Below are 13,258 nucleotides of genomic sequence, written 5' to 3'. Positions count from 1 at the left end.
GCAAAGTCAGCGGAGCTGCCCTCCGGTGCGTTCAGCAGGGAGCCAACGCCCCAGTTTCAGCCGAGTAGGTCGGCGTGCGGTCCATGAACAGCTCCTCTCCACACCCCAACCACACAACCGCGGGGAGCAGCCTTCTCCCGGGACCTCGCCTCTAAACGGAAAACCAAACAGCTCGCTCTCAGATCCTGGTTCCTTAGCAACACAGCCGCATTCTGCAGGAAACTACACTGGCTGAGGTTGGCTGGATTGTGTCATTTAGTCCTCCCACCCAGAATGTTGTAGCAAAAAATTACTGGCAAAGAACAAGCCCACATATTTAATTTGGAACATACAGGACAATTTATTGAAGTCAATCTCAAGCAAAATCTGAAATCAGTGGAATGTCATTAAAAACCTTTCCAAATTAATCCTCACGGAAGCAAAAAACACATTGGAATTCCAAAGTATTTGTAAAATAAAAAAGGCAACATCAGTAAATATAATGTACAAAAATTATATGTTCCTACCAGCACACACATCAGTAAAGAAGCTTAAATATTACAGGCAATCCTAAATACACTGTAACTAGTCAACAATAAGCTATCTATATACAGGTTAACCAAGCTTTACACATTTCACACTATGCAATAAAACATAGGCCAATCAACAAAATCCTCAAAATATTATATATCTTGAAGTCTATGTGGCAACATCAAGTCATTATACAGTAATGCCCTAGTGGAACACCCCCAGGGAAAATTAACACTAATCCCTTAGTGTCAAGAGCTTCTAGCCAAGTCACAGAAACTCAAAAGAGATTGACTTTAGTGAATATTGATGCTTTGTTATTAAAGACTCAAGTCTCAAGTGATTTAGGCAAAATAACAGTTCACAGGATCTACAAAGTTTATTACAGATAAAATACAGAAATAACCGATCTACAAAGATCATCATCATAAAGAACACGAGAAAATGGAAACGGAGTCTGTAGGTATCTGTGTTTGTTGTGCAATATCACTCAAATGGGTACAAATGAATTTCTCGTATCAATTCCAAATATACACATACCCTTGTATATAAAAAATGATATTAGCCAGTTGTAATACTCATTTAGCATCTTGGTTATTAGTGGCAATATAATTTTCTTAACATAGGGCATGTAACAGGACAAATGAGATAAAAGAATGACAACAAAGTAAGTTTTATCCAGTCCATTTCTAAACTGACAAGAATACCTTATCAATACCTTATATAGGTAATCTGACAGACACTTGAGGGCTGTTTGCACACATCAAGTGTGTTGGCAGGCAGGGAGGGGAGCAGTAAAAGCTTAGGGTGCTTTCTCACTAACTAGCAGATGCAGTAATGCCACATAAGAAAACTTAAGGACTGAATAAATGACTTTGGCATCTATTCTATTTTCCCTTTTTACTTACATGTAAATTACTTTTACAGCCTACTGAAGGACAGGCAATTCTCACCGCCCTCCCACTTCATACATACGTGCCACAAGCACCCAGACTTGTCACTTACGCAATGGACTGACCAAAACAAAACAAAAAACAGAAATGTTTTTTGAAAGACACAGATTACCCACATTTTGGGAGTGTAACATAAGTGCAATTTTTTTGTTTTTTTCCCTACATAGACATAGTAAAAGGAAAGATGATGTGCTTGGGGACAGGGTTGACAAAATGACAAAATAAAGAACGTACATAAGAAGTATTTGTAAAAATGCTGGTATCTCATGCAGGAGTCTCTTCCTCAAATGTGTTCAATCAATCCGAGCTATCTACTATGAACACTCTCCCATTTGCAGAACTTCACCTTTAATCCACGCTAAAGAGGATAAGAGACTAGGCTACTTATTTTCAAAACGGTTTACAAAACAATGCTTTCTACTTCATAAATGTAAAAAGAAACTGTAAAATAAGGAGAATCTGAAGAGTTTCAAGTACTTAAAAAACCTGAATTCAATGAGGCAGAGGTCTCAATGTTAAAGTGACTACTTCGTACCTGTGGTAAACATTATCCCCCCCCCCCCGCTTACCCTATTATAACCCCCTTTCTCCTGGTACCCCACCCCAGGTAAAAGTTGGTGAGATTTCAATATATACACATTTCCAACTTTTCAGTATTTGTTAATTCATTGCAAAGCTGTCTAATTATAGTATTCCCTAGTCCATCTGAAAATGGAACCAAGTTCTACTTTTTGTTTTACAAATAACCAGAGACCAATTCTAGGTGGCCCCAGGCCAAAGGAAAGTGTTTCAGTTCATCAATTCATGTCTGCACCAACTTGGACAACTGGGGGTGGCTGGATGCATCAGCCTTGTGAAAAGTAACTTTAGTCTACACTGCCCAGAAATAAAGCAACTTTCCAATGTCCTTTTTCTCATGTGGAAGTACATAGAATGTCAGCTTCCCCGCCGTGAGGGCTCCATAGCCACTGTTTTCTTATCTTGTAAGAGGACATGGCAGGTGGCAGCCAGCACCTTGACTTTAAGGTGAATGCTAAAGGAAGAGCTTTATATTTAAAATGAAATGAAAGACAAGCAACAAGTCCTGGGCAGTCCAGAGATTATATTCTCTACAGATGGCCTGGTTGCAAACTGTAGGTCTGGGTTTGAACTATTGGAATACACCATGCAAGAAACTACTCAAAAAGGAAATTCCACTTCATGATCTAGGAAAGTTGTTCAACAGCCTGTCCCATCTGAGGGTCCTTTACATGATACTCAATATCTCAGTTCTATAACATTATTTACAGACATGTTTTCAAATATTTTGTGTAAATGGCAGAAGGGAGCTGGGGGCAGCCCCCTGCCTCCATTACTGTTTTAGCTTTCAGGTATGTTCCTGACTTGTATAGAAAATTCCAAATTTTAAATGATTCTCAAACTCAGCCAGTTCTATAGATTAGGCCAGATCATTTTTGAGAATTAAGATAGAGTGGGAACTTGTGAAAACAAAAATGAAAATAAAACTCACCTAACTCCTGTATCTCTCCCTGATTAGACATTAAAGAGATGAATCATTGCCTCTGGTTGCTTCAGCCTTCCAGGAATGAAGGGCCATCCACTCTGCCCTTCTCACCCAGCCAGGGGCTGCTCTTCCCATTCCTCCCTCACAGCAGTGGCAGTCCAGCCCCTCCCTCCCCTGCACAGTGCCTGGGAAGGTTTCCCAGGATTTCATCTTTAGCTCTTACTGATCCAATTTCTGAAGCTTTAGGCTGATTATCAAAAATCTTATGTTCACTTCTTCCTTCAACAAATTAACATGTGGTTAAAAAAAAAATACCACCATTAGCCCATGCTGCTTTAAGTTATTTCATTGTTTGACAAGAATAAAAACCAACCACTTACACTGACCACATATAGATTTAAAAGTTAACAAATACCAACTTCAGACTATGAGTGAGCAATGTGTCTTTTGGAATATTTCATTGGTGTAGCACAGGCACAGTGCATGTATACTCATGCACACATAAAGGACAATTTTCTCTTTCTGTATCTATAATCTGCAACTTAAAAATATATAAAATAGGTCAACATTGACGCTATGGAGGTGTGAGGAGAGCTCCTTGGCACCGGCATGACTAAAACCGCTTTTTAGACCATTAAAGAACACTCATGGCCAAAGACTTCAGAACTATGGTTAGCTTTTTTTTTTTTTTTGAGACCAGGAGTTTCGCTCTGTCGCCCAGGTTGGAGTGCAGTGGTATGATTTTGGCTCACTGCAACCTCCACCTCCTGGGTTCAAGTGATTCTTCTGCCTCAGCCTCCCAAGAAACTGGGACTACAGGCATGTGCCACCATGCCCAGCTACTTTTTGTATTTTTAGTAGAGACGGGGTTTCACCATGTTGGTCAGGCTGGTCTCAAACTCCTGACCTCATGATCTGCCCACCTCGGCCTCCCAAAGTGCTGGGATTACAGGTGTGAGCCACTGCACCCGGCAGCTATTTTGTTGTCTACTCTGATTTCTGAAATGGTGAAACAATCCTATTAATCATATATTTTTTAATTTCATCAGAGCTCTGTTACAGCTGTGAAAACAAAATGTGACACAATGAGGAAGCTGCATAAAGTACTGAACCCTAAGGTATCTGTAGTATATGGGATGTACCCTGGCTTACCGTATAAAAGTCATTAGATAGGAAATAGCACTAAGTCTAAAAGCAAGGAGATAAGATTTCATGTTGGATACTGTTTCAACAAGAACTGTATTTGGAATATTAAAGGAAATCCTTATGTTAGTAAGTTTAAAAAACCAAACATCATATACAAAATAAAATTTTAGTATGATAAAACCTAGGTTTTCTTATTTTTTAAAAGGACATCAAACTCTATAATTGCTCAAGAGCAAAGTTTAGTGTTTTGGTGAGCTGTATTTCATCTTACTTGTAGCAATTATATTTGGTGACATGGATTGCATTTTCCATTTTGCTCTTTTGGGACCATATCTAATCAACAGAAGTATTGGAAGCCCAGTGAGTCACCGCAGAATTGCTGAAGTCAGGCAAATGGCAGTTTAGGAGCTTCAGTAAAAGAATTGTAGTGTTGTTTTTTACAAGAGAAAATCCAGTATAATTGCACATTTACATACAAAAAAAGAGGCACAAAACAGCTTTTCACCCTCTTTCCATAGAAGAGCTCTAAATTGATAAGCAAATGGAACACTCAATACAGCTGAAGGAATGTGGTAGAGCATCTACCCTCCCTACCTTCATAAGGTTACTAGGTACTTGAGGGAAAATAAATGCTACCAGGTACCAGCAATTGTAAGCAGTCAAAATTCACAGAGAAAGTTAACGTTCATTCAAGCTAACCCTAGACTTCTACTTAGTACAGTGTTACAACAATGTCTGACATTACTAATTATTTGATATAAGGAATACTGGAATATAGATATTCCTAAGCATTAAAAGCCAAGTGAGTTTGGTGAGCAGACATCTTGGTATACTCGCGTCTATAAGTGTCAAGCGTCACCGTCAACCATTTTTGCTAACACTGACTTGCTTGGGAGTTTTCTCCAAGTGCTTCCTAAGATGAAGTGTGTTTGTGTGGCTCTTTATGTACCCTGTAAAAGTAGAAGTTCTTCCCCTTACTCAGTGGGAGCAATCTTAAGTACTGGATAATAATAGAAATTCTTTACATGTAACCTGGGGATGCCCCTATAACTTTCACCCCCTAAATTAGGAACTCAACCAAAAAGATCTATTCAAATACAATTCAAACTCACTTGTGTGGTTTTACCAGGAAACATGACTGAATGGTCAGGTGACAAAAGAAATGTTTGAGTAGGAGAGGAAAACAGAGACAAAAAATAAAATGCCTGTAATTCTTTCCAATTTAGACCAGGGTCTACAAGAAAACTGGACAGAAAATGGTGCTTATATGATACAACTTTTGGGTTGTGCCTTCATCCCCCTTTAGCTGCCTTTATCAGTGTCAGGAAAATAGGAGCGACCATTCCAACTATGCTTCATATCCACAGAAACACACTTCATCCAAAATCCAAACCATCCATGTCAATGGAGAACGTTTCAAAAATCAGTGAGCACATCCATTCCTCTTTTTCCTTCCACCAAGGAAACACACCATATACCTTTCTAGGTAAAGTTACCATAGTACAAAGCCCACCTTGTTTAAGAACACAGAGGTAAAATTCACCGAGGCATTGTTTTTAAGAGGCCAGATTCAATACTTCCATAGAGCCCTTCTCTAAGTCTATGAAAAGCATTCTGAAGGGAAAGAGAAGTGAGCCTACCTACTGCTCAGTAAAGAGGTATATAAAGCTTATCACACCCTTTCCTAGAGGGCTTTCTCAGATTCCTACTTAAAACACACACACACTTGATTAGACTATTGAACTACACTTCTTGAAATTCCTAAAAATGAAAATAAATAAAGGAATGATGGCTACTTTTGCTTTATACAACCAAGGAACACATCTTAGACTTTAAATTTATCTCATTAACGCAACTTTCTTTTCTCTTTGTTCTTATTTTAAAAGCAAAAAACATTTCTTTTTCAAGCTGCAATGGCATTGAAGCACAATAAAAGGCAAGAAAAGACCAAGGGAATTTAACCCTCCACAAAAGAATCCCCAAACCAACCAAACAAAACAGAAAAACCAGACACCACCAACTGCTTCTGCCTGCATGAACTGGTTTCCCATTTTGGCTTTAATAAGGCAGTTCCGATGGCAAAGGCTGTATGCACTGTAGCAGTCTCTTCTTTTTAAATGCATGATCTATTTGCTTTTTTCACTTAAATAGAAAGGAGGGGACACCACACATTTATTCTTTTACTTCTTCTCCATGATCCTGTGATTCCCATTTACATTTTATCTTGCTCCAGTATTCTGGTGACACAGGAGCCATGGGGTCATGTTCCGAGCAGCAGAGGCGGCCTTCCAGTGCGGAGGGAACCAGGGCTCCCTTTTCATGATCTTTACAAAATGAATGTGGACAGAACTCACAGAAGGAAACAGCTGCACTGCTGCACTCATCGCACTGATGCCACGGACACTCCCACTTTCCTAATTCGGGGAGAAGGGGAGGAAGAAGAAGTGCCCAAGTTAGTGCCTGTCTTGATAACCCATGAAAAACCCAGGTTCCTTTTTCTCTAATTGGAGATGGAATTCAATTGAATACAACTCCAAATTTCAACCAAACACAGATCTGGGTGTATTATTTAGGACAGATGTGAGCTACTGGCCAAAACCCAACGCCATAGGTACCAACTACCCACCTATGGGAACAGTATACAAGAAACCAATCCTTGATGAACCACAGGGTATCCCAAATGTGTAAGGGAAAAGATGTTTTTGCCAGCATAATTTTTTGCTATTGTTTGCTCTATTCAACATTTCCTATCCCATCCCATGGCATGGAATATACTCTGAGTTACACATAGTTGGCAAAGACACAAGTTAGGGAAAGGGTCCTGAATGTCCAGCTTACCGTATGGTGGCTGAGTCAGGTTAAGGCATAGGAGGTGGTATGCTTTGGGACAGTCTTTTTTGTCACACATGACCAGCTCTCCACCATCTCCACATTGAAAACAGTAATCTTCATGCATCTGCTTTGGTTCTGTTTTTATCTTTCGTCTCTTCTGTTTTAACTTGGCATTTTTTGCCTTCTCTTCAGTTGTTGACGCACATGCCGACTGGCAAGAAAGAAAGGATCATAGCTTCAAACATCACAGACAGTGCATGAAGCTGGACACAGACAGAAAACCCTACAACCTTGCATTCATTTAAATTCATCTGTTGTACAATTACCTAAAAACATCAGAAGGCCTTATGCTGCAACAAATACTATAACAAAAATAAAGTTTTGTTTTCACTGACTTAAAAATTATTATTATTATTATTATTTTTTGAGATGGGGTTCTCGCTGGGTTGTCCAGGCCGGAGTGCAGTGGTGCAATCTTGGCTCACTGCAGCCTTGACCTCCTGGCCTCAAGCAATCCTCTTGTCTCAGCCTCCCAAGTAGCTGGGACTACATGCGCATGCCATCACTCCTAGCTAATTTTTGTAATTTTTTTTGTTGAGACAGGGTCTTGCTATACTGCCCAGGCTGGTCTCAAACTTCTGGGCTCAAGTGATCCTCCTGCCTCAGCCTTTCATTGACTTTTTTTGGAGACTGAGTCTCACTCTGTCACCAGGCTGGAGTGCAGTGGGGCGATCTCATCTCACTGCAACCTCCGCCTCCTGGGTTCAAGCAATTCTCCTGCCTCAGCCTCCTGAGTAGCTGGGACGACAGGCGCGTGCTGCCACACATGGCTGATTTTTTGTATTTTAGTAGAGATGGGGTTTCACTGTGTTGCCCAGGCTGGTCTTGAACTCCTGAGCTCAGGCAATCCGCCTGCCTCAGCCTCCCAAAGAGCTAGGATTACAGACATGAGCCATTGCGCCTGGCCTTCATTGACTTTTGAATAGGGTGCTTTTTATTATTTTTATTTAGTTAGTTTTTTGAGACGGAGTCTCACTCTGTTGCCCATGCTGGAGTGCAATGGTGTGATCTTGGCTCACTGCAACCTCTGCCTCCTGGTTTCAAGCGATTCTTCTGCCTTAGCCTCCTGAGTAGCTGAGATTACAGGTGTGCGCCACCACACCTGGCTAATTTTTGTATTTTCAGTAGAGATGGGATTTCACCATATTGGTCAGGCTTGTCTCGAACTCCTGACCTTATGATCCACCAGCCTCGGCCTCCCAAAGTGCTGGGATTATAGGCGTGAGCCACTGCGCCCTGCCTCATGTACTTTTTTAGTACTGAAATGTGCTTTCTTTTTATTTTTAATTGCAAGGGTAGTGGTAAATCCAAGCAACCTTTAGGCAACCTGTTAATTTTTTTCATTGTGGTATAATTCACATACCACAGAATTCACCATTTTAAAGTGTATAATTCAATGGCCTTTAGTATTTTGTGGATTTTTAAAAAGTTTTAAATTAGCTTTTTGCTAATTTCATATTCAACCTGAAATAAAATACATTCTCAGAACCTAACAGACCTTACCGAAACAAGCTTCCTTGGAAAGTCACAGTCTAAATGTCTGATAAGCCCAGCTGATGGCCCCCAGTGCCCAGCTGATGGCCACAGTGCCCAGCTGATGACCCACAGTGCCCAGCTGATGGCCCACAGTGCCCAGCTGCCAGCAGGTTCCTGAGATGGTCACAAACACTCAAACAGACTTCTTTTTTTTTTTTCTTGAGACGGAGTCTCACTGTCACCCAGGCTGGAGTGCGGTGGCGCAATCTTGGCTCACTGCAAGCTCCGCCTCCTGGGTTCATGCCGTTATCCTGCCTCAGCCTCCCAAGTAGCTGGGACTACAGGCGCCCACCACCATACCTGGCTAATTTTTTGTATTTTTAGTAGAGACAGGGTTTCACCGTGTTAGCCAGGATGGTCTTGATCTCCTGACCTCATGATCCGCCCGCTTCGGCCTCCCAAAGTGCTGGGATTACAGGCGTGAGCCACCGCGTCCAGCCAGACAGACTCCTTAACAGCCCTACTCCTTATCTCCTGTTGGCTGGGGGCGCTCCCCTGCAAGACTGACCTTTGGCCGCACTCCTAGAAAACCACTGCAGTTATCTGCCCCACAGTGGCACTCCGTTCTGCCGTTGCCCAGACAATCTAGGTTATAATTAAATGTTAACTCCATCCCTGAAACACAGGAGAAATAATTATTCAAACTCGAGTCATGGGGAAGAGAAATGCTCTCACAGGCACACTCCCCTGATGAAAAAAAAAGAGATATCATTCTGGCATGAAGGCGTTTCCCTTGCCAGTGTTCTACCTCATTGATAACAGTGATGGTAAAAAAAGAAAAGGAGAAAAACATCCCCACCCATGAACAAGGACAGCAAAACTACACATCCTCAAAAGAAGTCATGTCCTTTTCAAAGCAGTGGTTGAAACCAATGTGACAGGATCTAAGAATCTGCAGAATAGGTTCTAGTTCAGCCTTCTTTTCTATAGCTAACTCACACTAGTTTCTAAATGAACAATATGACCATGGAATTGTGACAATACTATTTCCAGTAATTACTGCCTTATATTATGATCAAATAAAGATCCAAAATGAAGGTTCACTGCATACACCAAATCCAGGGACTCAAACTAGGGACTCCTAAGCTTGCTTCTAGCTGGGCTTAAACAATCCACAATGAGTTCTAGAAACACAGTTTCAATCTGTTTTAGCTATAGCATTTCTCTTCTCACCTATTTTTCTACAAACTAAACAAAGGAGAAACCAAGTTTTGTTCAGATGCTGGATGGGTAAGGAAAAATGAAAACAACAGCTCTGGCTTCAGAGGCTTTTATGTCTAATTTGAAACAGAATGATCTTTCAAAATGAAAACAACAACAAAAAATCCCAGCAACTAAGGAACCAGTTGCTGCTAACACAAGCTAATTACTGTTAATATGTTTTAAAAAGAAAACAACAGCTAAAACATCTGGTTACACTGTACAGACAGCAGCTTACTTGGAGAATTCATTCAGCGGGACTGTGGACACAGAATCCTGTCATACCCACTCTTACATAAAAGTTCTCACTAAATTCCTTTCTGAGGTTATAGATTTTTGCCTCTCACTGGCAGCTAACACTCAATTCTAAATATAACCTGCCTTTTATTTGAATACGTTTTCTAAATATAACCTTCCTCTTATTTGAATAAATTCTTAGGCATCAAGCCTTGAAGAAACATGTCCTGGCTCTATAGGATATTCTTTCTCCCCAGGGAGGAAAGCATGGGGGAACGAGTCACTTTTTTACCTGCAGGAATATCACAGAGAGCAAAGAGTCCCACTCGAACATCTCCATTCACTGTCCACTTTTGTGTTTCACAGTTGGGATTACAACTGTGGTTCATGAAGCGAGAATAATTTCCTTTGGGGCCGGCATCAATTATACGATCCTTCAGAAAGAAAAGAAAGGTTTCTTTTTCATAAATCAAGTCTCTCCCAGAAACATCCAACTCAGTCAAGGATCACAGGCAGCAGCATTTTGCTACCAGCTGGTGTCTGACAACTGACAAATCAGAAAATGTGAGACTGCCTGGGCAATTTATTAAGTTCTTTCCTTTATTTGATGACCTTCAAGTCAAAGTAAAGTAATTAGGATAAAGTGGGATTTCGTTGCTTTTTAAGTTTGCTTCTAGAAACAAACAGACCATGGAATAATGCTATTTAGAAGATTAGTGGGTCAGAGGTTTAGGAACGATATTTTCTGATTAGAGAGCTCAAAGTTCTGATAACTGCTCTGGTGTTTTGCTGTCAGCCCTCCTTTTCTGCTCCAAGCAGGAAGCAAAACTAGTATAGGAGGGGATACATGACAGCTTAGGCCAGAAAGAAGAAAGAAAAATGAGAAACAAAACTTGGAGATCTGTCTGATGGAAGGAATGCTGTGTAGGCTATATTCTCCAGTGCTTATCTATTTACTCTGTTTTTACTTAAAGTTCACAATACATTAAAAAGCTGAATATTCAGGTTTCCTGAATTTGAACTCTAATAATCTGGATAAGCTCCACAGAACTGAGCCTCTCAAGTGCTGTCACCATGGCTGGAGGGGCCACTGGCAGGGAGGATAGGGTTGAAGGAGCCAGATCCCAGCAAGCATAAAGAATGGCATTTTAACTGATGTTTATGAAACATGTTTATGAAAGTTGTAAAACTTTCAAACAATGACATATCAGTTAAAATACTTTTAAGCTCCATTTCTTACTTTAATGACACTCTGAATCTCAGTTTTAGAGATATGATAGCCTAGAACACAGGAAACATGGGTACTAGTCTTGGTTCTTAAAACTGTAACAAAATAGTCAACAAATCACTTATCATGGCTGGATATCAGCTTCTTGTCCTCTGTAAATGAGAGAACTGACAAAAAAGTTAACTGAGATAATGGATGTAATGTGTATCAAATAGGTCTTACAACTGCAGGGATTAAACTAGCAGTTTTACTGTCATTTTTCTTATGACAGAATTCATTATTTTCCTCCTTTTTTTTTTTTTTTGGAGACAGGGTCTTGCTCTGTTGCCCAAGCAGGAATGCAGTGGTGTGATCACAGTTCACTAAAGCCTCGACCTCCTCGGCTCAAGTGATCCTCCCACCTCGGCCTCCTGAGGAGCTAGGACCACAGGCACGTGCCACCACACCTGGGTAACTTTATTTTTATTTTTTGTAGAGACACAGTCTTCCTGTGTTGCACAGGCCAGTCTCAAACTCCTGAGCTCATGTGATCTGCCCTCCTCAGCCTCCCAAAGTATTGGGATTACAGGCGTGAGCCACTGTACCCTGCCAAAAAGTTTTAATACACAGAGCAATTTGGAGTTTTGGCTACAGTGGAACTTTAATAATGGTGGCTTATAACTTAGAATCACAGAGTTGATTCTCTCCTTCAGTAATAAAGAAACTGAGACCCAGGACTTTTTTGACAAAGACCTCAGACTAAAATCCAGATATGCTAACCCTGCTCCTGGTTTTATTTTCACTCACAGTGCTGTCTCACATGACATGTGCAAAGCTTCAGTATCATTCATTTTTGTACTCTGGTATAACTGGCACATTACAGTAGGCAGCACACTAGTTACTGCAAATCATTATGCTCTGCCTGAAGAAAAATCAAATTCAAAGAAACTGAGTTCAAATTAAGACTATGAAACAAAAACAAAAACAAATCCCTTTTTCTTACAAAAAAAAAAGCAATTTTACCTTGGTAACAGTTAACATATAAAAATTAGTTACACTGTTCTCGTGGGCTCGCTTGATTCGCAATCTGCATTCTTCTTCATCAATTAATTCACCGACGTATTCATTTACAAATTCACCCTGGAGATAAATGTGCAATACGTAACTTAAAATCAGTGTATTATATAAAGCGTTGCTTAATGACGCATGTATAACCCAAAATAATTAAAGAGAACCCTGAAAATATAACTTCAACCCTAGAAAGAAATGGTTATTTATTCATAGGCATACAGGTGGCATTATTTTTCTGGTATAAGTGCCTCAGAAGGTGACAATCTGCTTGCCTTTTCTTGCTGACAATACTATTTTTATAGTCCAACTGACAACATGTGGTACATCGCTGGGATCTGGGGATAAAGCTAACTTTAGCCTTTGAAGCTATATTATAACAGACTTTTACTAGTTTGTGGCAATGCAGGTTTCGGGGTAAGACCTGGAAGAGATCTGAATCTGAAACAAGTGAGCACTGTTTTTGTTTTTAAGTTTCTTTTGAAGTAATTACTGACACTCAGAGGAAGTGGCAAAAATAGTACATGGGAAATCTTGAGAACATTCACTCAGTTTCCCCCAATGGTAACAAATGACATAACTACACTATAATATCAAAACCAGAAAACCGACATTGGTATAATCCAGACTTTATTCAGATTTTACCAATTTTACATGCATGCATTTGTGTTTGTATATAGTTCTATGCAGTTTTAGCAGGCACAGGATCATGTAGTCACCAATGCAATCAAGATACAGAGCTGGTGCCTCACCACAGAGATTCCTTGTGATACTCACTCCTTTATAATCACACCCTTCCTCCATCCTTCCTCCACTCATCCCATCCTAACCCCTGGCAATCACTCATCTGATCTCCATCTCTAGAATTTTGTCATTTCAAGAATGTTTTGGCTGAGCGCCATGGCTCATGCCTGTAATCCTAGCACTTTGGGAGGCTGAGGCGGGTGGATCACCTGAGGTCAGGAGTTCGAGACCAGCCTGGCCAACATGGTGAAACCCCATCTCTAC

At 40.5% G+C, this 13,258-nt stretch overlaps 1 protein-coding gene across 1 annotated transcript in view; it reads right to left on the bottom strand.

Annotated features, from left to right (window-relative positions):
• Positions 1 to 315: 315 nt before the first annotated feature.
• Positions 316 to 13,258, bottom strand: part of WHSC1L1 (Wolf-Hirschhorn syndrome candidate 1-like 1) — a 144,211-nt gene continuing 131,268 nt past the window's right edge. The window contains exons 20-25 of the mRNA XM_011960692.1: positions 12,206 to 12,322; positions 10,268 to 10,409; positions 9,047 to 9,153; positions 6,949 to 7,153; positions 3,755 to 6,524; positions 316 to 3,722 (exon numbers count right to left, since the gene is read on the bottom strand). Of these exons, the coding sequence (XP_011816082.1) occupies positions 6,283 to 6,524; positions 6,949 to 7,153; positions 9,047 to 9,153; positions 10,268 to 10,409; positions 12,206 to 12,322 (813 nt within the window). The 3' untranslated portion in view covers positions 316 to 3,722; positions 3,755 to 6,282. The remainder of the gene's footprint in view (positions 3,723 to 3,754; positions 6,525 to 6,948; positions 7,154 to 9,046; positions 9,154 to 10,267; positions 10,410 to 12,205; positions 12,323 to 13,258) is intronic.

Source organism: Colobus angolensis, unplaced genomic scaffold (genome assembly GCF_000951035.1).
Source record: "Colobus angolensis palliatus isolate OR3802 unplaced genomic scaffold, Cang.pa_1.0 Scaffold52, whole genome shotgun sequence".
NCBI classification, from domain to species: Eukaryota; Metazoa; Chordata; class Mammalia; order Primates; family Cercopithecidae; genus Colobus; species Colobus angolensis.
Note: the sequence above shows the minus strand (reverse complement) of the source record. Positions and strands in the feature narration are given on the sequence as shown.